Source organism: Phacochoerus africanus, chromosome 1, assembly GCF_016906955.1.
Source record: "Phacochoerus africanus isolate WHEZ1 chromosome 1, ROS_Pafr_v1, whole genome shotgun sequence".
NCBI classification, from domain to species: Eukaryota; Metazoa; Chordata; class Mammalia; order Artiodactyla; family Suidae; genus Phacochoerus; species Phacochoerus africanus.
In genome coordinates, this window is record NC_062544.1 from 238,176,310 (window position 1) to 238,201,742 (window position 25,433).

The 25,433-nt window shown below is 36.5% G+C and overlaps 1 protein-coding gene across 5 annotated transcripts in view; it reads left to right on the forward strand.

Annotated features, from left to right (window-relative positions):
- The window catches only part of SENP7 (SUMO specific peptidase 7), a 157,450-nt gene that overhangs the window by 63,630 nt on the left and 68,387 nt on the right, over positions 1-25,433 (forward strand). For 2 of the 5 annotated variants that reach the window (XR_007136604.1, XM_047793366.1), the window contains exons 5-6: positions 3,395-3,592; positions 14,033-14,227. The exons of 1 other annotated variant lie outside the window; for it this stretch is intronic. Coding sequence is in view for 3 of the 4 variants with exons in the window: in XM_047793366.1 (XP_047649322.1) it covers positions 3,395-3,592; positions 14,033-14,227 (393 nt within the window). In the remaining variant the exon portion in view is untranslated. The remainder of the gene's footprint in view (positions 1-3,394; positions 3,593-14,032; positions 14,228-25,433) is intronic. 2 more of the 5 variants (XM_047793375.1, XM_047793382.1) reach the window with 2 other exon arrangements.

The following is a 25,433-nucleotide window of genomic DNA, read 5'->3' on the forward strand; positions in this document are numbered from 1 at the left end:
TTTTTCCACAATTGCCTTCTGTCAGTCTCTTTTTGTACATGTATATGAGTGCATATCACATATACACATTCATATACACATTTTTTTCAGAACCCTTTGAAAGTAAGTTCATGCCACTTCACCTCTAAATACTTGAGCCTGCACTTTTAAGAATGAGGAAATTCTTACATAATAACCACAATACATTGTGAAGAAAATTTATAACTTCATATTATCATCTAATATAAGGGGTTCCCCTCCTCTTATGAGCCAGCATAGTGGAGCAGTTAAGAGTGCTGGCAGTAGAGTTGAGAGTGTGTGATTCCTGTAGCCCACTTTCACTATTCATTCATTTTACTGTGGGCTTAGTTTTTGATCATTCTGTCTTGGTCTTTTCAATTGCAGAAGAAAAATAATTACCTTTGTATCTCATAAAGTAGTTGTGAGGATTAAATGAAGTAAATCATTGTAAAATCCTTAAGATAGTGCCTGGTATATGGTGCATGTTCAATAAGTATTAATGCTTTTTATGGCATTTCTTAGGAAACTTACAATGTTAATGATTCTGTTTCCTCTTATCTTCAGCCTCTCCTACTCCGTTGACCTTTTCTCATAAGCACTTAAATTTATACAAGTATTTTCCATCTTAAGCTAACTCACCAATAACTAAAAAAAACTTTCCTGCATCTCATATTTATCTTTGTACATCATTTGTACAGTATCCCCCTTCTATAGCTGTATGTCAACTATAGCTGTGTCCCTTTTCTTCTTTCCCATTTCTGCCCTCACCATTCCACTAAACTACCCCTAAATCACCATTACCTCTCTAAATTCATTATCTCTTTTCCTTAGTGCTTTCTTAATTCTTCATAAAACATCAAAGTGATCTTTTAAAAATGCAGCTCTGATCTCATCATTCTCTTGTTAAAACTAGGCAATTGCTATTGTTGACATAAAGTCTCAAATCTGTAATATAGTCCACAGGGTCCTGCCTAACTGCCCATCCTTAACTTAGACAAATTTCCTCCTCATTATAAGCACTTGAGCCAGGTAAGTCCTTCAATTTTCTTGAACAGGCTTTCCTCATAACTGAGCATTTGCATTTCGTCTCCCTTTTTGAATCATTTTCCATTTTGTCCTTTTTTCCTTGGGATATTGTCTATCCTTTGAGGTTTCAGCTTATAGGTCATATTCTCAGTAAAACCTTCCCTGTCCTGGTTCAGAAGAAATGCAGCACCTGTAATTTTCCTTCATATTGCTCATCACAGTTGTAATTAAATAACTAATTCGGTGATTCTTCTCTGGAATGTGGGCTCCCTGAAGGCAGGAACTGTAACTGTTTTGTTTGTTGCTGAATCTCCAGATTCTCCTAGTACAGTTGTTTTGCTAGAAGGTGTTTGGTAAGTATTTGTTGAATGAAGAATGAATTATTGTTATTCATTCATAGAAATGTTACTCACTTCTTTATTCTTTAGTGAAAAATTTAAAACCTGTAAACTTTTTTTTTTTCAAACTAAAAAATGTTTGGAGTTTTAGTGTATTCTGTAGAGGTTTCTTTGAAGACTTGTATCCCACTTCTTCCAGATGCTCTGAAGATATAGCCCCAGGTGGCAGCTGCAAACAGATAATTTCTTTGAGATCTGTTTTATCTTAAAAATACATGAACACTTTGCTTTCTGTTTCTTAATGTTCTTAAGAAACTTGGGAATACTTTAAACAAACAGTGCCTAAAACTCTACTAGGGAGTAGAGTAGACAGTCTTTTGATTAAACGTTTCCAATTCTTTCAGCCATTTCTCATCTGACATTATCTCACGTCCACCTGGTAGCCTGTTCAACGCACACTACTGCAAAAACTGTGTTTCGTGGTTCTAGAACTGAACACGGTTCTTCAAGTTTTATCAGTGCAAATGTGTTACTGAATGAGTAATTGGCAAAATGTAATGATATAAAAGCTGTAAGTGCTTCAATATATCAGTTTCACTTTTTTTTTCCTTTGTCTTTTGTCATTTTAGGGCCGTACCCAAGGCATATATGGAGGTTCCCAGGCTAGGGTTCTAATCGGAGCTATAGCTGCCAGCCTACGCCAGAGCCTCAGCAATGTGGATCTGAGCCACGTCTGCCACCTACACCAACAGCTCATAGCAGTGCTGGATCCTTAACTCACTGAGCGAGGCCAGGTATCAAACCCACAACCTCATGGTTCTTAGTCAGATTCGTTTCCGCTGCACCATGACAGGAACTCCCAGTTTTACTTTCAAAATTGGTGTAGGTACAGTAACTGTTTGAAATTGATGATTCTGAACTTCATTAAAGAGATTGACATAACATTATTATTATTATTATTTTGTTTTTTGTTTTTTTGTTTTTTTGTCTTTTTGCCTTTTCTAGGGCTGCTCCTGTGGCATATGGAGGTTCCCAGGCTAGGGATCCAATTGGAGCTGCAGCTGCCGGCCTACGCCAGAGCCACAGCAACGTGGGATCCGAGCCGCATCTGCAACCTACATCTCAGCTCACAGCAATGCCAGATCCCCAACCCACTGAGCAAAGCCAGGGATCGAACCTGCAACCTCATGGTTCCTAGTCAGATTCGTTAACCACTGTGCCACAACGGGAACTCTGACATAAAATTAATTTTAAAAACAAGTGTTTTGTTTTTTGTTTTTTTGGCCCAGCCTTCAACGTATGGCAGGTCTAGGTTTAAAATTGTAGATAATGTACTGTTGCACCCTTCATTTTAGTTGTTTTCTAAATCAGCAAATGCTAAAACAAAACCACATTTTTAGTGTGAAAAGTGATTGCCTCTGAGGGGCAGTGTGGAGGTGTGTATTGCTGTTCCACTAGTAGTGTGAATAGGAGTTCCTGTTGTGGCTCAGTGGTAACAAACCCAACTAGTATCCATGAGGATTCGGGTTTGATCCCTGACTCAATCAGTGGGTTAAAGGATCTGGCGTTGCCATGAGCTGTGGTGTAGGTTACAGATGTGTCTCGGATCCTGCGTTGGTGTGGCTATGATTTAGGCTGGTGGCTACAGCTCCAATTTGAACCCTAGCCTGGGAACTTCCATATGCTGCAGATGTGGCCCTAAAAAGATGAAAAAAAAAAAAAAAAGAGTAGGCACAGATGGGTTACCGGAAATCCAACAGCTATATGTGTGTGTGACCATGGTTGTGGTATACCAGACAGAATTTTTAAAGAAAAAAAAAATCTCAATTTAAGTGAAATAGGCCTTACTTTTTAATGTATATTTAAGAATGGTTAGGCAGAGGTTTTATTTATGATATTTACTATGCTGGTTAATTGCTTGAACAACTGAAATTCCGAATTCCTGGAGGTTTTTCATTTGTTAAATTTGTGATAAAATTTATGTATTATACAATGTTTAGTACTGTATGTATTATTTATGTGTGTAACAGGCAACTCAAAGTTATGTTGACGAATGTGCTATGGACGGATTTAGGACGAAAATTCAGAAAGACCCTACCTAGAAACGATGCTAATTTATGTGATGCCAACAAGGTGCAATCAGAATCATTGCCTTCGACATCTGTTGACAGCGTAGAGACATGTCAAAAATTAGAACCTCTTCACCAAAGCCTTAATTTATCTGAAAGGTATGTTGTTCAGTATTGATTTTGTTCAACTTACCACATTTGAAATAAGTCCAACAGTCTTAAAAATAAGATTGTTGGAAATGATCTTTAAGAAATCTGCATATTCAGATGTGACCCACTCAAAACTCAAATCTTAAAGCTGACAGTCTTTTTTTTTTTGGCCATGGCTTGCAGCGGCTTGATGTAGGATCTCAGTTCCCAGAGCAGGGATTGAATCCAGGCTGCAACGATGAAAGCACTATGTCCTAACCACTAGGTCACCAGGGAACTCAAAGCTGATAATCTTAATTTGCAAAACTAATGGTAATTCTGCACTTTATTAAAGAGATTGACATAAAATTATTTGTAAAAACAAGTGTTTTTTTTTTTTGTTTGTTTGTTTGTTTTGGCCCACCCTGCAACGTACCGCAGGTCTAGGGCCGGGAATTGAACCTGTGCCACAGCAGCAACCCAAGCTGTGTTGTACAAGTATTCTTAGTACATTTAACTTAACTTTATAATTTAGTTCACATATATGTATTTTTAAGATTCATTTATGATATCAAATGAAGAACTATATATAGATGGATAGGTAGGGACCTAGATTAATAGAGGTTTTTTTTTTTTTTTTTTTTGTCTTTTTGCCATTTCTTGGGCCGCTCCCACGGCATATGAAGGTTCCCAGGCTAGGGGTCGAATCGGAGCTGTAGCTGCCGGTCTATGCCAGAGACACAGCTACTCGGGATCTGAGCCGTGTCTGCAACCTATACCACAGCTCACGGCAACGCTGGATCCTTAACCCACTGAGCAAGGCCAAGGATTGAACCCGCAACCTTCTGGTTCCTAGTCGGATTCGTTAACCACTTAGCCATGACGGGAACTCCTTAATAAAGGTATGTTAAAGATGCAGAAAATAAAAAAGGTCTGTATATCTATCTATACATAGATCTTTTAAATTTTCTGCATCTTTTTATTTTTTCTTTTTAAGGCAGCACCTGCCACATATGGAAATTCCCAGGCTAGGGGTTGAATTGGAACTGCAGTTGCTGGTCTATGCTAAGCCACAGCAATGATGCAGCTTGGGGCAACATCACATCCTTAACCCACTGAGTAAAGCCAAGGATTGAATCACATACTCATAGATACTAGTCGGGTTCGTTTCTGCTGAGCCACAACGGGAACTCCTTTATTTTATTTTATTTATTTATTTTTTTTAATGGTCGCATGCTCAGCACATGGACATTCCTGGGCCATGAATTGAATCCAATATGTGGCTTAGGCAGTGCTGGATTCTTTAATTCACCATGCCAGGCTGGGTATCAAACCTGTGCCTCCATAACGACCTGAGCCACTGCAGTCAGATTCTTAACCCACTGTCCCACAGTGGGAACTCCAATTTTCTACATCTTTAACATACCTTTTAAATATTATTTAGTCCAGGTCCATAAGACTTTTGACTTTGTGAGCTTTCTTTTACATGCATTTTTTTTTTAAAAAAGGAGATATTAAAATATTACTCCCAGATACTGTTTTTTTCCTTTTTAGGGCTGCACCTGCAGCATATGGAAGTTCCCAGGTTAGGGATCCAAGTGGAACTGCAGCTGCTGGCCTACACCACAGACATGGTAATGCACCACGTACTCCACAGCTCACAGCAGTGGCAGATCCTTAACACACTGAGCGAGCCCAAGGATTGAACCCACATCCTCCTGGATGCTGGTCGTGTCCATAACCCATTGAGCCACAATGGGAACTCCACTCCCAGATTTTTAATAATACACATTTTGATTTTGAGAACTGACAAGAATAGTTTTGTATTATTTAAAAGGATCATGTATGAAATTTGGGGCTGAAAATTAGGAATTAGCTCTGGGAATTTATGATATGTAACATAATATTTTAAATGTATTTCCGTTTATAGTTTTAAAAAATGAGTATTTTTTTAGGGTAGGTTGTTTGCTTTCAATTAGAATAACCTGTCATTAGCTCGCTAGTACTTTGGTTATGTGGTTGGTAATCTGATGACAGTTTATGTGTTTTAAGGGGTTCCTGTTGTGGCACAGCAGAAACAAATCTGACTGGTGTCCATGAGAACCTGGGTTCCTTAGCTTTGCTCAGTGAGTTGGGGATCTGGCATTGCCACGAGCTGTGGTATAGGTCACAGATGTGGCTCGGATCTCGTGTTGCTGTGGCTCTGGCGTAGGCCAGTGGCTACAGCTCTGATTTGACCCTAGCCTGGGAACTTGCATATGCGATGGGTACAGCCCTGAAAAGGAAAAAAAGTTTTAAGTCAAGATCTAGATAAAAACTGCTAACTTTCAACAGATTTATTTATTTATTTATTTATTTATTTATTGTCTTTTTGCCTTTTCTAGTGCCACTCCTGTGCGGCATATGGAGGTTCCCAGGCTAGGGGTCTAATCGGAGCTGTAGCCACAGGCCTACGCCAGAGCCACAGCAATGCGGGATCCAAGCCGCATCTGCAACCTACACCACAGGTCATGGCAACACTGGATCCTTAACCCACTGAGCAAGGCCATGGATCGAACCCTCAACCTCATGGTTCCTAGGCGGATTCGTTAACCACTGAGCCACGACGGGAACTCCCAACACAGTTACTTAAAAAATAAAAGTAGAATTATGTCACAGCATCTGAGCAAAACAGTATGCATTAATCTTAAAAAGGACACTTATTTTTAAAAAGGCAGCAACAAGAAGCTATGTGACAACAATTTCTATACTAGATCATATCTGATGTAAATTTAACTTTCTTAGGGTCAGACAACTTAGCTTTAGTAATTTATAAAGCAGTTTACTCTCGTCTTGGATTCTAGTGTTTTTCTTAGTGCAAGTGAACTATTCTCTTACTGTGCTGATAGATCTAAATAAAGGGTGTACTTAAAGAAATGACTCTTCTAATCTCTTTCACTCTTTTGAAAAGAAGTTTCAGCTCTCTTCCAAGTGACATCAGTCCTCTCATCCCCCGTCTGTCCTTTTCCAGTTAGATGGGGATGATTAGAACAGTGTGATGTTTCATTCTTTGAGAACAGTTTTTCTCACCAGAAGTTGCTAGCAGCTAGATTGTGTTCATGAAATTTAAATATAGTGTGAGGTAAAGAGTCCCAGTAAGACTCCAATTTGGTCTTTACTGTGTGCGTGTTTGTGTTCACTTAGTGGGATGAACTACCAATTAGTCCAGACTTTTTTTCCATATCTCCAGGTGTCCTAAATTTAACTTATTCCCATGTGAATACATCACCTTTTTCTCAGTCTTATTCCTATTTCTATATTTCTTCTCTCTATCGTGTTGTATATGCCTCCTGTATACACTTAATTCTTCACATTAGATCTTGGGAATTGCCCAGGCTCCTCCGTTTCCTAACCCTTCATATCCAGTCATTTATCATGTCCAGTTATTTTTACCTCAAATCTATCTTGAAATAGTCTTCATCTTTATTGCCACTACTTCAGTTCAAGCCCTAATAACTTTGTGCCTTTATTTCTTGTCTTTTGTCTTTTTAGGGCTACACCCATGGCATATGGAGGTTTCTAGGCTAGGGGTCAAATCTGAGCTACAGCTGCCAGCCTATGACATAGCCACAGCAACCCAGGATCTGAGCCGTGTCTGCGACCTACACCACAGCTCAGGACAACGCCGGATCCTTAACCCACTGAGCGAGGCCAGAGGTCGAACCCGCAACATCATAGTTCCTAGTTGGATTTGTTTCCACTGCACCATGACTGGAACTCCCAAATCATTCATTTTGAAAAGCAGATGTTACTTGTCACTCTTTAGTTTGACATCTTTCTGTGGCTCCACCTGACCTTCAGCATAAAGTTCAAACTCCTTAGGTTGGCATTCAGGCTCCTTGGTGATCTCACCTTTGCCTATCTTTAGCCTTATGCCTGCCTGCTCTTCTACATTCATGCTGTGCTTAGGTAACTACTGGTAGTTCACTGAAGGTATAATTTTTTTTTTTTTTTTTTTTTAGGGCTGCACCCTAGGCCCAAAGAAGTTCCCAGACTAGGGGTCGAATTGTATCTGCAGCTGCCGGCCTGTGCCACAGCTACTGCAACAGCAACATGGGATCCAAGCTGCATCTGCGAACTACATCATAGCTCACAGCAATGCCAGATCCCTAACGCACTGAGTGAGGCCAGGGATCGAACCCAAATCCTCCTGGATACTAGTCAGATTCATTTCTGCTCTGCCGCAATGGAAACTGTGTATAATCCTGTTTTATACCTCTGAGCTCATGCTGTTTGTTCTCTTGAGAACAGTTCTCCTTTTCCCTTTTACTGATTTATATTGGTCTTTAACATTGAGCTCATTTGCCATCTTCTTGGGAAGCCTTCTTTGATTCTACCCCCACATCTCCATATCTGCATTTGATCCCTTTCTTTTTCTTTCCAAGCAGCCTGATCATGGTGTTCATCACACTATATTGTGATTTTTAGTTTCTCTACCTCCCTGACAATAAGCTTCATGAGGGTAGAGACTACATTTTACTATTTTCCCTCAATTATTAGTACCTAGCACAGCACTGGGTTCATACTAAATGCTCAATAAATGTTAAATACAAGAAAAAGATTGCTTCTCAGCAGAGTCTCTTTGGTTGAAATATTTTCCTCCCTCAGAATCAATTAACTGCTTTGTAATTTTGGTGACAACTAGGAAAAGAGGTATTACAAGCTTCAAATAAGAAAATTGAGGAGTTCCTGCTATGGTGCATTGGATTAAGAATCTGACTGCAGTGGCTTGAATAGCTGCGGAGGCACAGGTTCAATGCCTGTCCCAACACAGTGGGCTAAAGGATCCGTTGTTGCTGCACCTGTGGATCAGATCAATCCTTGGTCCCGTAACTTCTGTATGCCATGACTGTGACCATAAGAAAAAAAAAAAGGGAGTTTCCATTGTGGCTTAGCAGGTTAAGAACCTGATGTAGTATACATGGGGATACAGGTTTGATCCCTGGCCTTGCTTAGTGAGTTAAGGATCCAGCATTGCTGCATGCTGTGGTATAGGTTACAGATGTGGCTGGGATCCTGTGTTGCTGTGATGTAGACTTCAGCTACAGCTCCAATTCAACCCCTAGCCTGGAAACTCCCATATGCCGCAGATGCAGCCTTAAAAAAGAAAAAAAAGAGAGAGAGAGGGACTTGGAGAACTGTTTACGGTGTAGCTTTGGATAGATGTTTTCTGTGTGGGACTTGCTATCTGGAATAGGAGACGTAGGCTTTCTTCAGTCTGTGCTTAACTTTGACATGACACTATTTATCTTACTTTCATTTTTTACTTAGCTAGGACTTCATTATATCAGAAAGTTGAAGGGAGAGAAAAATTTATTTTTGATTTTTGTTTTGGCCATGCCTGTGGTATGTGGAAGTTCCCAGGCCAAGAATCAAGCTCAAGCCACAGCAGCCACCTGAGCCACTGCTGTGAAAATGTCAGGTCTTTAACCCACTGAGCCACATGGGAACTCGTATTTTTGGTTTTTAATTTTAACTTAAAGTTCAATTTTTGAGTAAACCAAAATTACTTATTCAATCCCAGAAATGGCAATTTCTTTTAGAAATTTTATTTGCATTCTAAGGTCTAAAGATAAAGATCTAAGTATGTTGGCTTTTATTTAAAGACAATTAAGCTTTTTAATTTCTGGATAACACTGAGAAGAAAAAGGGAAAACATGATCCAAGTCAATCTGGTTAAGTAATGAAAAGAGTCAAGAGTTTTAGAAATAATACACACTTTTTTTTTTGTCTTTTTGTCTTTTCTTGGGCTACTCCTGTGGCATATGGAGGTTCCCAGGCTAGAGGTCTAATGGGAGCTGTAGTCACCGGCCTACACCAGAGCCACAGCAATGCCAGATCCTAGCTGCATCTGCAACCTACACCACAGCTCACGGCAACGCTGGATCCTTAACCCACTGAGCAAGGCCAGGGATCAAACCCACAACCTCATGGTTCCTAGTCGGATTCGTTAACCACTGAGCCGCAACGGGAACTCCACACATTTTTTTTTTAAACAAGTAAACCTAGTGTGAATTTGATCTCTGTGTGCGGTTCATATCTATTTTCCTGGGAGAAAATTTCCACGTATTTATAAACTTTGGCCACTAGGCAAGAAACAGCTTAGGTTGCAACTGTGGCTCAGATCTGATCCCTGGCCCAAGAACTATACATGCTGCAGGGTGACCAAAAAAGAAAAAAAATTTACATATCCCAGATATCATGATGGTAAGACCTTTGGACACCGCAATATTCCTACCTTCATTGATATTACCTTCAGTAATATTATAGTTGAGTGATAAGCAGAAGAAGAAAGTTTAGAAAATCTGTGAATTTCTTTAAGAAAGTTATTCCAGGGAGTCCCCTGGTAGGCCTAGCAGTCAAGGACCAGCATTGTCACTGCTGTGGCTTGGGTTACTGTTGTGGCTTAGGTTTGTTCCCTGACCTGGAAATTTCTGTATGCTGAGGGCACAGCCAAAAAAAAAAAGAACATTATTCAGAAATTAAAAAAATTTTTCTGCATAGCTTAAGAAACTGATTTAAAAAGTGATATTTTGAATTATATCATCTGGATAAGAATGAATTTATGGGAAACCTATTAAAATGTCACATAGCCCAGTTTTAGAAAAGTGTTCATCTAAATTACAGCAAAATAAAAATAATTTGTATTGTAATTTTTTGCTTGCTGTATTATAGCTGTATCACCACATGTAATTATCTTTCAATGAAGATTCCATTTTAAAAATTTGCTATTAATACCAAGTTTATCTTAATACCTCATCAATTTTTCAAAGTTTCCCCCCATCCATTAAATTGTTTGAATCTTATTTACCTTGATACTTATGTAGGGAAGGAACTCACAATTTATAATTGAGAAAATTAAGAATCAGAGAAAACAACTGTGCAGACACAGTCAATAAATGGCATTACTTCTCAGGCCAGTATACTTTCACCTTCATCTCTCTGCATTACAAAGTTTGTTTCTCCTTTGGTTGAGCATGTTATATTTTGAAGTGTGATTTCATAATATCAGTAAAGTTAAACAAATTCCGTTTTATTACTGAGACTATTAACATACTTGTGAAAAAATCTGGGTGAACTGTGTGAAATGACAATTTTTATTCCTTCCTTCCATGTTGACACAGAATGAGAGGTGAAGTATCCACCTTTATGTATTTCTTATGAAAATTCAGACTCCTTGGAAATGCTGCCTAGAATTTCCATGGGAGCGCTAATTTGTAAGTTGTACACCAAAAGACAGTTTAGGTGTTATGAATTTAGTTATTACTTTATAGGTTTGTGTTCTGTAAGGCTGTCACACAAAGCTCTCTCTTTCTTTAAGGTACCCAAATTGCACATAAGTTGCAAACAGGCAATGAAAGATGTTTCGACTAGGTGTGTTGTTACGAAGATCTAGGAGTACTATAGGCATTGCTAACTATGTAATTCTCTAATAAGAAATTTTTGTTAAGATTTTTATTTTTATCAGAGCATGATAAATTATGACAAGCACTAAATGAAAGGATAATTTATAAGTTTGAGCAAGACTTCTTTAATAGGAAAATTAAAGTGCACTTTCATTTATTGTATGTTTACTATGTGCCAGGACTTGGGCTGTTTTACATCTGTTGTTAAATCTAATGTTAATAACTTTATAGGGTGCATATTATAATTCTCCCATCTTATAAATCATTGATAAGAGGTATAAATCATGGTATAAATCATGGTAATTTACCTAAGTTTATATGGTTATTAGGTGTTGAAATCAGAGCCCAACCCTATGTTTGTCTGATTCCAGGGCCCTTGCCCGTAACCCCTATGCCAATACTGCTTTTCATTCTTCTGACCTTTTTATTTTCATAAGTAGGAATTGGACTTTATTACATATTTTATGTGATACCTAATGTATTACCATTTAAATAGTCTACTTATTTTTAAATTTTTTCTCTGTGGCATTCGTTCACATGGTAACAGGGTCCTTTCTAATTGAAGGGCCTGTCACTGTAGACCTGCTGGGATAGTTCCTTGAACCTTCTGAAAGCTTCAGAAATCCTCTTAGGCTCTTGTGCTTTAGAGAGGCACATTCTACTGCAACCTGGTATATAATCTGTTCACATGGTTTTTGGGTGAATTTTGAAATTTTCCTCTTCTAGGTAAGACTTTTAGCTATATGCTTAGCTTAAAAGCATTTAGCATTTATCCTCCAGGTTTCTTTTTTCATAGCTCTCCTTTTTCTCTCTTCAAGATCGAGCAGTAAAACAAACCATAAAAGAATAGAACAATTATTTATTATTCAGAAGAGGATTTTAATCTTTATAATTTTTCCCTTTGTGGTTTTGTTTTTGTTGATTATTTTCTTCAGTACTTTGTACAGGACCAATCTTCTTTGGACTCTTTCTCTCCTATTTGGAGAGACAGGTTTTTTTTTAGGGACTCAACATTTTATACCATTTTAAAACAGAGATACTAAGTGATAGCTGATATTTCTTTGGTATTTCTTCTTCAATACCACAAATTTTCTCTTTATTTAAATAATACAATTCTTAAGTTATTTTTATCCTGAGCCACATTTTAGAATTAGGTAGTGATAGGGGACCATAAAGAGAGTATATCAACAATTTTTAAAATGAGCTATCAACTTAGTATACAAGATTCTCTCATCTCTTAAAAGTCAGTAAAATTTTAATTATGCTAAACTATTGTCTGGAAAAAAATACCTGAATAAAATTCTCTCTTCTAAGATTCCTGCATTTTCCCTAAAGCATTGAGAACTGCAGTTGAATTTTCTTCAGTGATTCATTTCATAGCAATACCTAGTGTGAGGTCAGATAAAAGAAATCTTGAGACTCCTTACTGGTTCTGTATCGTCTTCATTCATTCTTCAAATCCAGGATTTTAAGGAAGGTTTGGTCAGGCATCAGCTATTCAAAGCAGATAATAATAAATAGGCTCCTTAAAGATTTAAATCATGGAAGGAGATAGAAAAATAGTTCTATCTTCCTTTCCACAATAAGTGGTTTACTACATTGCAGACTTTCTATTCCTTCTTTATTCACTTAGACTGAGATCAGGGAGTTGTGTTTAACACCAGCCTTGTTTTTAGATCATATACTAACAACTTAATCCAGTAATTCTTTGTGGAGGTTGTGCTGGAAATGGATATTTTCAAGGGCTTCCTGAAGTATCTACAGAAAAGCTCAGTTATCTAGACTCTGGCAAATTAGTATTGAGTCTGCAGTGTAAAGAAATAAAGTTAAAAAAAAAAACCCCAAAAGATAATAGGCCCACATTCTTTTACTAGGATCAGTTACTTATACTTGGGCAACTATTTAACTTCTCTGAGCTTTGAGTTCTTCATGTTTAAAATAAAAAGAAGACTAAATTACTTGAAAGTTCTTCTGAGATCTGAAATTCTGTGCTGTCTGGAACATAGTGAAGAACATAGTGTAAAGAACTCTGTGTAGTGAAAATAGAAAGTACCTCTAGGTACTACTGCAAATGCAACAATGTACAGGGAAGCTCACATTTTTTACTTAAACACTTTCTAAGAGTTTTCTGTAGTAAAGTGCTGTGAGTGACATATTGATAATAGCCAAAGGGGACATCTGATAACAAAGAGATAGGGAAGAATACAGCAATAAGTACTAAAGAAAAATTCACAGTAATTTGGCTTGGGCCAGTCAATTGAGGTCCAGATAGTTGCCTTGAGGGCATCATTGTAGTGTACCAAAGTACATCAATTGTTCATAGTAACAACTGGCTAACCAGGAAAAGATTATACTATATTATTCTGTTTAAAAAGATACCAGGCTTATGTTATTACTACCTTTGATATGAACCCCACCAATTTTTAAAAGTTTGAAGCTTTAAAAATACATTTTACTTTTCTAAACATTTTAACCCATACCCTGATACTATTATATAAAGAGTATTTATTATCATCAGTATATATAAGCTGTTTCACTTAAAGCATCTGTCAATAGTGTAGATGCAGTCTGATGACATCCTTCTTGTTGGATTTAGCACTTATCATTTACCAATTACAAGTATGTTACTATTTACCAAAGACCTCTGTCGAATGTAGACAGTAAAGATTTTTTAAATTGGTTTGTACTATCTGTGTTTTTTAATAACTACCGGAAAAGAATAAGAAGGCATTTTTTGAGAAAAATTGGTTACATTTTAAGGACTCCAATAGCATCCACTAAGTATAGTTAAAGCCATTATAGTGGCATGCCAATCTACATAAGTTTATAAGATGCAGTCACTCACAGAAACAGAAAGAGCACTCATCCAAAATTTTTAGTATTTATGGGTTGATTTCCAGGGTGGTATAGTTATGATAGCTTATTTTTATTAAGATGAAAATGTTTGAAAATTCGCTTTTCCTAGAATACTTTTTTTTTACTTCAAATTTCAGTACGGTACAGTGTTTGTTATTCTGTGTGACAGGATACCCAGAATTATATTGACGAATGTCCTGGGAACGGAGTTAGGAAGAAAATACATAAAGACCTCATCTGTAACTGAGGCCAGTTTGGGTGATACAGACAACTTGCAATCAGAGCAGCTTTCTTCATCATCTGATGGCAGCATAGAATCTTGTCAAAATCTAAATCCTCACAAGAGCTCCTTTTTATCTGAAAGGTATGTTTAGTGATAACTTTACTCAACATAAATATTATACTTATTCTCATGAACCCTCCTCTATTCTTCCCCCACAGATATGTTATTGCTAAATGTGAGGCAAATATGCTCTGATGGCTAGTATATCTTTTCTCCTCTGGTGGCTGGAATGGCTATTGGAACCAACAGTCCATGGCTAATAATCAGTAAGAAAGTACCAGTCACTCTACTTTGTGTTTTGGGAAATGGATGCAGACTCTTAATTCGATTTTGTTACCTATTTCAGTTTATTTGTCTGTTATAATTGAAATTCATTCCCCTAACATCTTTCTGTTCCTTTTTCTTTGTCCTATCATCCATCTGGCTGTTTGTACATCCATCCATCCATCCATCCATCCATCCATCCATCCGTCCATCCATCCCTCCATCTTGTCTTATCCACTGTTGTTATACTCAGATTCTAGAACTGTATCTGGCATTTAGTGTCCAGTAATTAGTTGCTGAATGAATGAATGACTGGATGCATTCCTCACAAAAGTGGTTTGAGGTAGCTGAATTCCATTAACAAATATGGCTTACTGTGCCAATAAGAGAAATGGAAATCAGAAGTTGATTTTATTTTAAGCTCTAGGAGAGGCTCATATGGGGGCTGGTAAATAAGAAAAAAATTGTGGTCAAAAGCTAGGAGATATCAGTAAATAGTTCTAGATATTTTAAGTCTCATTTACTGTGAACTTACCTTTTTTCTTTCTGCTTTTAGTCAGTACAATAAATAGTTTTAATCTGAGTGAAAAATTATTAATCCAGTATTAATTTTTCTACTACCATCCCCGTCCCTCAACCATTCAAAGGCAACTTCTGGTTTGTATTTCTCTTGTAAGCCTAATTACATTTAAGAATGTTTATGCTGTATAGCACTGGGAACTATATATAGTCACTTGTGATGGAGCACAATAGAGGATAATGTGAGAAAAAGAATGTGTATATATATGCATGTGTGACTGGGTCACTTTGCTGTATAGTAGAAAATTGACAGAACACTGTAAACCAACTATAATAGAAAAAACAAAAATCATTTAAAAAGAGTATTTATGGTTGCTTTTTTAAAGGTCTCTAACAAATTTTTAAATTTCTAACATTTTCATAATCTGTTTCTTTTGAACCTAAAAATTTTATTGATTTTTCTCCTTTTCTAGAATATTTTAGGTTTTACCTAGGTTCTAAGTAAATTATCAATGACAATTTTAACTTTATACTTACTGGATCTCTTTCTGAATTTGCTAAAAAAAAATATGAGAGTTTCAGTGACATTATCCAGTTACTGATAAATTTAATATATTATCAAAGGTAGTAGAAATGCATTTTATCATTTTGTGCTATAGATGTTTATTTCTGCCTCTTGTATTAGACCATGAACTCCTTAAGGAAAGATAGTATATCTTATTTGAATTTATATCCAGTGCTTAGCTTGAATTTTGTGCACTTGGGTTAATGTTCATGACATTTAATCTAGAGCTTTGGTTCCCTGAGCTGTTAAAAGAGAAATAATTTCTAAAAAAAATTTTTGCTTTTTAGGGTCACACTTGCAGCATGTGGAAGTTCCCAGGCTAGTGGTCAAATTGGAGCTGCCTGCCTATTCCACAGCCACAGCAACATGGGATCTGAGTCTGCAATCTGCACTACAGCTCAGGGCAATGCCAGATCCTTAACCTACTGAGTGATGCTAGGGATTGAACCCACATCCTCATGGATACTAGGTCAGGTTTGTAACCTTCTGAGCCACGATGGGAACTCCCAAGAGAAATAATTTTGAATGATGTTTGTAACTCAAAAAGCTGTATATTATCTTTTTAAGATCTCACATATGAGAATTCTTTGTAAAGATAAAATAAAATACCATATAAAAATGTTATTAGTGAAGATACATCCTATAGAAAAAGTCACTTATTTACTATTACCATAGAATTCAGATAATGTCAACAAATTTGTGCTGCTGTGAAAAATAGCACTGTTGTGAGGATTCTATGAAATTATCAAATAGTAATCTGTACTTTTCAGGCTTTATACCAACCTGGGCTAAGGTTTAATAGTAAGAGCTCTAAAATCCCTGGCTCTTTCTAAAATCTGTTCAGTGAGAATTTAGCTCTCCTAAAGTCTTTTCCAAATGGTTAGGAAATTTCCGGGAGGTATTTGGTATGGACCCTGAAAATTCATTCTCTTGATGGTAATTTTCTTGGAGCCAGACTCCTGGATTCAAATTTTAGCATACTGTTAACATGCTGACCTACCTTGTGCAAATTACTTATTCTATCTTTAAAATAGGGAAGGGGGAGTTCCTGTCGTGGCGCAGTGGTTGACGAATCCGACTAGGAACCATGAGGTTGCGGGTTCGGTCCCTGCCCTTGCTCAGTGGGTTGACGATCCGGCGTTGCCGTGAGCTGTGGTGTAGGTTGCAGACGCTGCTCGGATCCCGCGTTGCTGTGGCTGTGGCGTAGGCCAGTGGCTACAGCTCCGATTCGACCCCTAGCCTGGGAACCTCCATATGCCAAGGGAGTGGCTCAAAGAAATAGCAAAAAGACAAAAAAAAAAAAAATAGGGAAGGGGAGTTCCCTTGTGGTGCAACAGGTTAAGGATCCAGTGTTGTCACTGCAGAAACTTAGGTTGCTACTGTGGCTCAGGCTTGATCCCTGGCCTGGGAATTTCCACATGCTGCAGATGTGGCCAAAATAAAAATAAAATAGGGATAATAATACACACATTTTAGGATTATTGTGCATATATAACGAGATAACCTATGTAAAATGCCTGTGACTACTAGATAATTAATAGATGGTGGTCATTATTTTTGTGTCCCTCTTATCACGGTGTATCAAAAGTGCCATTAATGGCTGCTTCTGTAGTTGATGCTGTTGAAGTCCTCTATGTCCCCTCCTGAGATTACTGCTACCCCATTATCAGGACTGCCAAGGCAATTGTCAGAGCCATACTAGTATACTGTGTGGTTTAAGGAGGAGTGCTATAGTCCTTAAACCACACTTTAGTTTCATTCTTCCCTTAATATGAGTTCATTTCGAGGAGAATCCAGAGTGCCACATTAATAAACTGTAAGTGTGACCATACCATCACTTCAGTAGATGTGCCTTACTAGAACTGAAATTCAGGATGAACTCAGGGTAGGCTTAAGGAAGGAACTTCCTCTCAGCCAGCCTGTCTTAAAATCAGGAAGAATAGATAGAAGTTATTTCGATCTCAGGAGAAGTATGTTCTGACATTATTGTTACTGTTTTGTTACCATAGAGAATGTGGCCAACTTTACTACAAGATAGAATGTGAGAGAATGCCAAGTAGCAGCTAAAAATTGGTGGGTTGAAGAATGGGAGCAAATGACTTTGAAAACTGAGGAAGTTTCCTCTGAAAACCCACAATGTGTGCTCTCAATACTTGTGGAAAAATGTTATATGAAGGCTAAAAGTCTTTAGTATTAGCTTGTCTTTAGTGTTCAGAACTACTATTACTGACAGTAATAACAACCCGACTGGAATGATGTAGCAAAAAGGAGTCTTGTGTATTATGCCAAAAATAAAGGAATAATAGAATAATAGAAAATACCAAGAGCGAATGGGAAATTTAAGTTAAAATGGTATCCTTGAAGTAGAGTTCCCGTTGTGGCTCAGCAGTAACAACCAGACTAGTATCCATGGAGACGTGGTTTGAAGGATCGAAGATGGATTTTGTATTTCTTACATGAGTTTTCTCTTTAGTCTTTGTATGTCTTGCACTGTTTAATTTGTTTCTTACTGATTTGTAAAGTCTCTTATGGAAGGTATTAACTCTTTGTTATATGTGCTGCAAAAACTTGTTCACGTTTCCTACTTGTAATTTTACTTTGTTTATAGTTAACTTTTTTTTTTTTTTCCCTGTCTTTTTAGGACCACACCTGTGGCACATGGAAGTTTGCAGGCTAGGGGTCAGATCAGAGCTGTAGTGCTGGCCTACACCACAGCCATAGCAATGCCAGATCTGAGCCATGTCTGCAACCCACACCACAGCTCACGGCAATGCCAGATCCTTAACCCACTGAGCAAGGCCAGGGAGCGAACCTGTATCCTCATGGATACTAGTCAGATTCATTACCCCTGAACCATGATGGGAACTCCAATATAGTAACTTCTATAGTGTAGAAATTTAAAATTTTATTTTTATAAAATCTGTGTTTGACCCTTGAGTTTGGTTTATCCTTGGAAAGTCCTCCTCAACTCCAGTTATAAAAATAGATCAGTCCATAAATTCTTAGGTCAGTCTCCCAAGGCAGTAGAAATAAAGCAAAAATAAACAAATGGGACTTAAACGTGCAAGCTTTTGCATTGCAGAGGAAACCATAAAAAAACTGGAAAGAGAACCTATGGAATGGGAAAAAATATTTGCAAATGATGAGAATGACAAGGGCTTAATTTCCAAAATATGCAAAGAGCTCATACAACTCAACAACAAAAAAACAGATAACCCAATCAAAAAATGGGCAGAAGACCCAAATAGGCATTTCTCCAAAGAAGACGTACAGACAACAGGCACATCAAAAACTGCTCAACATTGCTAATTACTAGGGAAATGCAAATCAAAACTATAATGAGGTACCACCTCAAACCAATCAGAATGTCCTCCATTAAAAAGTCTGCAAATAATAAATGCTTGAGAGGGTGTGGAGAAAAGGGAACCCTCCTTCACTGTTGGCAGGAATGTAAATTGGTACAGCCACTATGGAAAAAGTATGAAAATTCCTTAAAAATATAGTTGCCATATGATTTAGCAGTCCCACTCCTGGCCATATATGCAGACAAAATGATAATTCAAAAAGATACATACACCGCTGTGTTCACAGCAGCACTATTCACAATAGGTGAGACATAGAAACAACCTAAATATCCATTGACAGATGAATGGATAACGAAAATGTGGTAGTGTATATATATATATACACATATATGTATGTGTGTGTGTATATAATATTAAGTGAAGTAAGTCAGAGATATCATATGATATCACTTATATGTGAAATCTAAACTGTGACTCAAGTGAACTTATTACAAAACAGAAACAGACTCACAGACGTAGAGAATAGACTTGTGGTTGCCAAAGGGGAGGAGGGGAGGGAAAGGGATGGAGTAGGAGCTCGGGATTAGCAGATGCAAACTATTACATGTAGAACGGATAAACAATAAGGTCTTATTGTATAGTGCAGGGAATTATACTCAGTATCCTATGATAAACCATAATGGAAAAGAATATGGAAAAGAATGTAAGTATATGTATACCTGAATCACTTTGCTGTGTACCACAAACTAATACAACATTGTACATCAACAGTATTTCAATTAAGAAAATAGGTCAGTCAATTGCTGTTTTAATTTATTATTTTTTAAATGAGGTATCAGATCGAGATAATAGTCTGGGAAAAGCTTTTCCATTTGAAATTAGAGTAGTATAATTGTGGATACATGTGTTGCTTGTATTTTTTGGCTATTGTGAATAACAACAGTGTTATGAACATTAGTGTACTGGTATCTCTGTCTTTAGTTCTTTTGGGTGTATACTAAAAATGGACTTGCTAGATCATATGATAATTATTAATTTGTTGAGAAACCACCATACTGTTTTCTATAGCAGCTGCACCATTTTACATTGCTACCCGCAGTGCACAAGGGTCCTGGTTTTTCAACATCTTTGGCAACACTTATTTTTGTCTGTGTTTGCATGTAGCCGTCCTAATAATGTGTGACGTGATCATCTCATTGTGGTTTTGATATGAATTTCCCTAGTAATTAGTGATATTGAACATCTCTTCGTATGTTTTTTGGCCATTCATGTATCTTTTTTGGAGAAATGTCTGTTCAAGTCTTTTTCTCATTGATTAATCAGGTTGTATTTTATTTTTAGGAGTTCTCTCTATTATTAGAAATATTATTTGCAAATATTTTCTCCCATTCTATGGGAATGATACTGCCATTTGATGTACAGAAGTTTAATTTTGATAAAGTCCAATTTGTCTGTTTCTCCATTTGTTGCCTGTGCTTTTGGTGTCATATCCAAGATTTGGTGCCAAGTACAATATCACAAATATTTTCCCCTCTGCCAAGAGTTTTGTAATTTCAGCTTATGCATTTAGGCCTTTTATCCATTTTGAGTTAACTTTTGTGCATGATATTAGGTGAGGGTCCACCTTCATTCTTTTTGCCCGTGTGTATCCAGTTTTTCCAGCATTGTTTGTTGAAAACGCTGTCCTTTCCCCATTGAATGGTCTTGGCACCCCTGTGAAAATCATTTGACCATATATGTGAGGGTTTATTTCTGGGTTCTGTTTTATTCCATTGGTCTGTGTATTTTCTTTATGCCAATACCATGGTGTTTTGATTATTATAGTCTCGTACTAAGTTTTGAAGTCAGAGAATGTGAGACCTCCAGATTTGTTCATGATTGTTTTGGCTTCTGGGGGTCCCTTCAGGTTGTATATGCATTTTAGGTTATGTTTTTGTATTTCTTCAAGAAATGTTACTGCAATTTTGATAAGATTGCATTGAATCTGTAGATTGCTTTAGGTAGTATTGATATCTTAGCAATATTAAGTCTTCCAGCCTATGAACATGTGTTTCCATTCATTAATGTCGTCTTTAATTTTTTTCAGCCGTATTTAATAGTTTTCATTTTAAAGTCTTTTGTCTCCTTGAAGATACTGTAAATGGAATTGCTTTCTTAATTTCCTTTTTCTTTATTAAGTATAACAGTTTTGTGTGTATATGTGTATAATTTTTAGACTTTTCTATGTGTAAGATCATATCCTCTATAAATAGATTTCTTTTCAGTGCTTTTTTATTTATTTTTCTTGCATAATTTTTTTTGGCCAGAACTTCCACTACTTTGTTTGACTAGATGTGGTGAAAGTGGACATCCTTGTCTTATTCCTGATTTTAGAGGAAAAGCTTTCAGTATTTCATCACTGAGTTTGATGTTTGCTCTGGGTTTTTCATACATGTTTTTTTATTATGTTGAGATAGTTTCCTATTCCTAGATTGTTGAATTTTATTTTTTAATTATTAGGAAATGGTGCTGAATTTTGTGAAGTGCTTTTTTTTTAAATGGACATGACCATGTGGTTTTCCTCCTTCATTCTGTTAATGTGGTATATTATATTGATAGTTTCTTTTATGCTGTACTATCCTTGCATTCCAGGAATAAATCCATGTGGTTATGGTATATAACCATATCAGCCTTTGGGTATATCTTATTGAGGATCTTTGCATCAATGTTTCTGAAGAATATTGGTCTATAGTTTTCTTGTAGTGTCTTTGCCTTGCTTTGGTATCAGAGAAATGTCTCATCTCATAGAATGAGGTAGGAAGTGGTCCATCCTTTTCAATTTTGGGGGAAACATTATCTGTTAGTTGTTCTTGAAAAGTTTGGTAGAATTCACTGGTTGAGGCTCTCAGACCTAGGACTTTCCTTAGTTGGGACTTTTTGGTTCCTGACACACTGTCCTTACTAGTTACGGGATTATTCAAATTTTCTATTTCTTTGTGATTTAGTATTGGTAGGTTTTGTGTGAATGGGAATTTGTTACTGTATGATTCCACTTATATGAGGTAACTGACATTGTCTAATTCATAGAAGCAGAGAGGAGAGTGATGTTTCCCAGGGACTCTGGGGAGGGGAATTGGGGAGTTACTAATCAGAGGGCATGAAGTTTCAGTTATGCATGATGACTGCTAGAGATCTGATGTACAATGTTGTGCTTACAGTTAACAGTACTGTATTGTATACAGTACAACTTTTTTTTAAAAAAGGTTGACCTCAGGTTAAGTGTTCTTACTACAAAAAATAAAAAATTAATCTATAGATAGGAATTTGTTCATTTAATCTAATTATCCAATTCATATGATTTGTTCATTATACTCTCTTCTGATCCTTTTTATTTCTATAGGATTGGTGGTAATGTTCTCATTTTCATTTGTGATTTTATTAACTTGAATTTTCTTGCTTTTATTTTTAGTCCATTTAGCTAAAGGTATGTTAATTTTATTGATGTTTCTGAAGAATTATCTTTTGGTTTCATTGATTTTTCTCTTCTGTTTTTCTGTTCTCTTTTTATCTCTGTTCTGTTCTTTATTATTTTATTCCTTCCACTAAATTTGAATTTAGTTTTTTTTTCCTAGATCCTTAAGTTGTAAATTTAGGTTGTGGATATTTCATTTTTAGTGTAATCATCAATAGCAATAGATTTCTGTTTTAGCACTCCTTTTGCGGTATCTTGTGTTTCGATATGTTCTGATTTCATTTTCATTTATCCCTAAGCATGTTCTAATTTCCTTATGATTTCTTCTTACACCTATTGATTGTTTAAGAATGTTTTGAATAATATTTACAAATTTCAGTATTCCACTCTTCCTTCTCTTACTGATTTCTTCCTTTCTCTTACTTTGTCCTGTGTGGTCAGAGAAAATGCTTTGTGTTAGATTTATTTTTCTAATCTATTGACTAATTTGTTCTCTAAAATATAGTATATCTCAGAGAATATCCTTTGTGCACTTGAGAAGAATATGGATTCTGTTGTTGGGTAGAGAATTCTATATATGTTTGTTAGATCTAATAGGTTCATTGTGTTTGTTCAAGCGTTCTAATTCCTTACATATCTTCTGTTGTTCTCTCCATGTTGAGAGTGAGATACTGAAGTCTTCAACTGTTACTGTGAAACTGTCTGTTTCTCCCTTCTATTCTATAAACTCTTGCTTCATATATTTTGATAGTATTAGGTGAATCAATATTTATAATTGTTAAATCATTTTGTTGTATTTAACCTTGAACTAATATATAACGTCGTTCTTTGTCTCTTATAAACTTTTTTGATTTAAAGTCTGTTTTGTCTGATATTAGTATAGCCATTTTTGCTCTCTTTTGGCTACTATTTGCATTGAATATCTTTTTTTTTTTCATCTTGTTACTTTAAACCTATTCACATCTTTGTATGTAAAGTGAATCTCTTGCAGACAGCCTATGGTTGGATCACTTTTTAAAATCCATTTTACAAATATTTGTCTTTTGTTTGGAATTTAATTTATTATGATTAAAGCATTTATTGATAAGGGGGGACTTCCTGTAATTTTGATTCTTGTTTTCTATAGCTTTTTTTGCCTCTTATTTCCTGCATTACTGTCTTTCTCTGTGTTTACTTTTTTTTTTTTTTGAAGTGAAACTTTTTTTTTCTCTTTTTAGGGCTGCACCTGTGGCAGATGGACTTTCCCAGGCTAGGGGTTGAATTGGAGCTGCAGCTATAGGCCTATACTACAGCCATGGCAATGCCAGATCCAAGCCGTATCTGTGACCTACACCACAGGTTGCAGCAATGCCACATCCTTAAGCCAGACCAGGGATCAAACCCACAGCCTCATGGATACTGTCGGGTTCTTAACCTGCTGAGTCACAATGGGAATTCTTGCAGTGAAACTTTTTTGATTCCATTTTCATTTCCTTTTGTCTGTATTCTGTAGCTGATTTTTTTGTGGTTATCATGGAGATTACATTTAAGATTCTAAAGTTAAAATGATAATTTGAATTTATACCAGCTTAATTTTGATAACATTCAAAACTGTGCTCCTGTATAGCTCTATATTCACCTCCTTTCAGTTATTGATGTCATAAAATAATATCTTTATGCATTTGTATATTCAGAAATGTAGTCTAATAATTTTCAGAAATGCATTAGTCTTCTCTTAAATCATGTTTAAAACAAACAGGCAAGTTACAAACAAAGTTATAATAAAAGATTTTATAATTGTCCATGGAATTTACTTTTACTAATTATCTTTATTTCTTCATGTGGCTTTGAGTTACTTTTTCTTTTTGCATTTGTCTTTGCCTGCAACCTGTGGTAGTTCCCAGGCTAGGGACTGAACCTGCATCATAGCAACCACCTAGGCCGCTTCAGTGACAATGTCATATCCTTAACCCCCTAGGCCAAAAGGGAACTCCTGAGATCCCGTTTAATGTCTTATCATTTCAACATGAAGAACTCTTTCTACTATTTCTTTTTCTTTTCTTTTCTTTTTTTGCTTTTTAGGGCTGCACCCACAGTTATGGAAGTTTCCAGTCTAGGGGTTGAATTGGATCTACAGCTGCTGGCCTACTCCACAGGCACAGCAGTGAGGGATCCAAGCCATGTCTTCGACCTACACCACAGCTCACGGCAATGCCAGATCTCTGACCCACTGAGTGAGGCCAGGGATTGAACCCACATCCTCATGGATTCTAGTCAGATTTGTTTTTGCTGCACCACAACGGGAACTCCAATGTCTATTATTTCTTATTGGGTAGTCCAGTGGTAATGAACTCTCTCAGCCTTTTGTTTAGCTTAGAATGTCTTAAGTTTGTCCTCAATTTTTGAAGGACATTTTCACTAGATACAGTATTTCTGTTTAAAAGATTTTTCCTTCAGTACCTTGAATATACCAGCCCAGTTTCTTCTTGTTAGCATGGTTTTTTTATGAGAAATCTGCTGATAATCTTATTGAGAACCTTTTGTATGTGATGAGTAACTTCTTTCTTTGTGTTTTCAAGGTTCTCCATGTTCCTTTGCCCTTGGACAATATGATTATAACATTTCTTGGTGTAGGTCTCATTCATTCTATTCTATATGTAGTTTCTTGGGCTTCTTGGATGTTTATATTCATGTCTTCTATTTTTATTTTAATTTGGAATTCTTTTGATGGTTATTTATTCCAATAATATCTTTGTCCCCTTCTCTTTCTTCTCTGAGACTCCATCAATGAGCATATTAGTCCATTTCTTGGTGTCCCATAGGTTCCTTAGGCTCTGTTCAGTTTTCTTAAATTTTTTTTCTTTCTGTACTTCAGATTTGATAATTTCCATGATCATATCTTCATATTCACTGTTTCTTCTTCTCATGAAAATCTGATTTTGAATACCTCTAATAAAAATTTCATTTTAGTTATTGTACTTTTTTAAGCTCTAGAATTCCCTTTTGGTTCATTTTTGTATTTTGTCTTTTATTGATATTTTCTTTTTGTCACAAATAATTTTCTTGATTTTGTCCAAGATTTCTTTTAGCTCTTTGAAAGTCTTTAAGGCAGTCATTTTAAGTCTTTGTCTGTTGAGTCTTCCATTGGATTTTTTCAGGGATAGATTCTGTTGATGGATTTTTTTCAGGGACAGATTCTGTTGA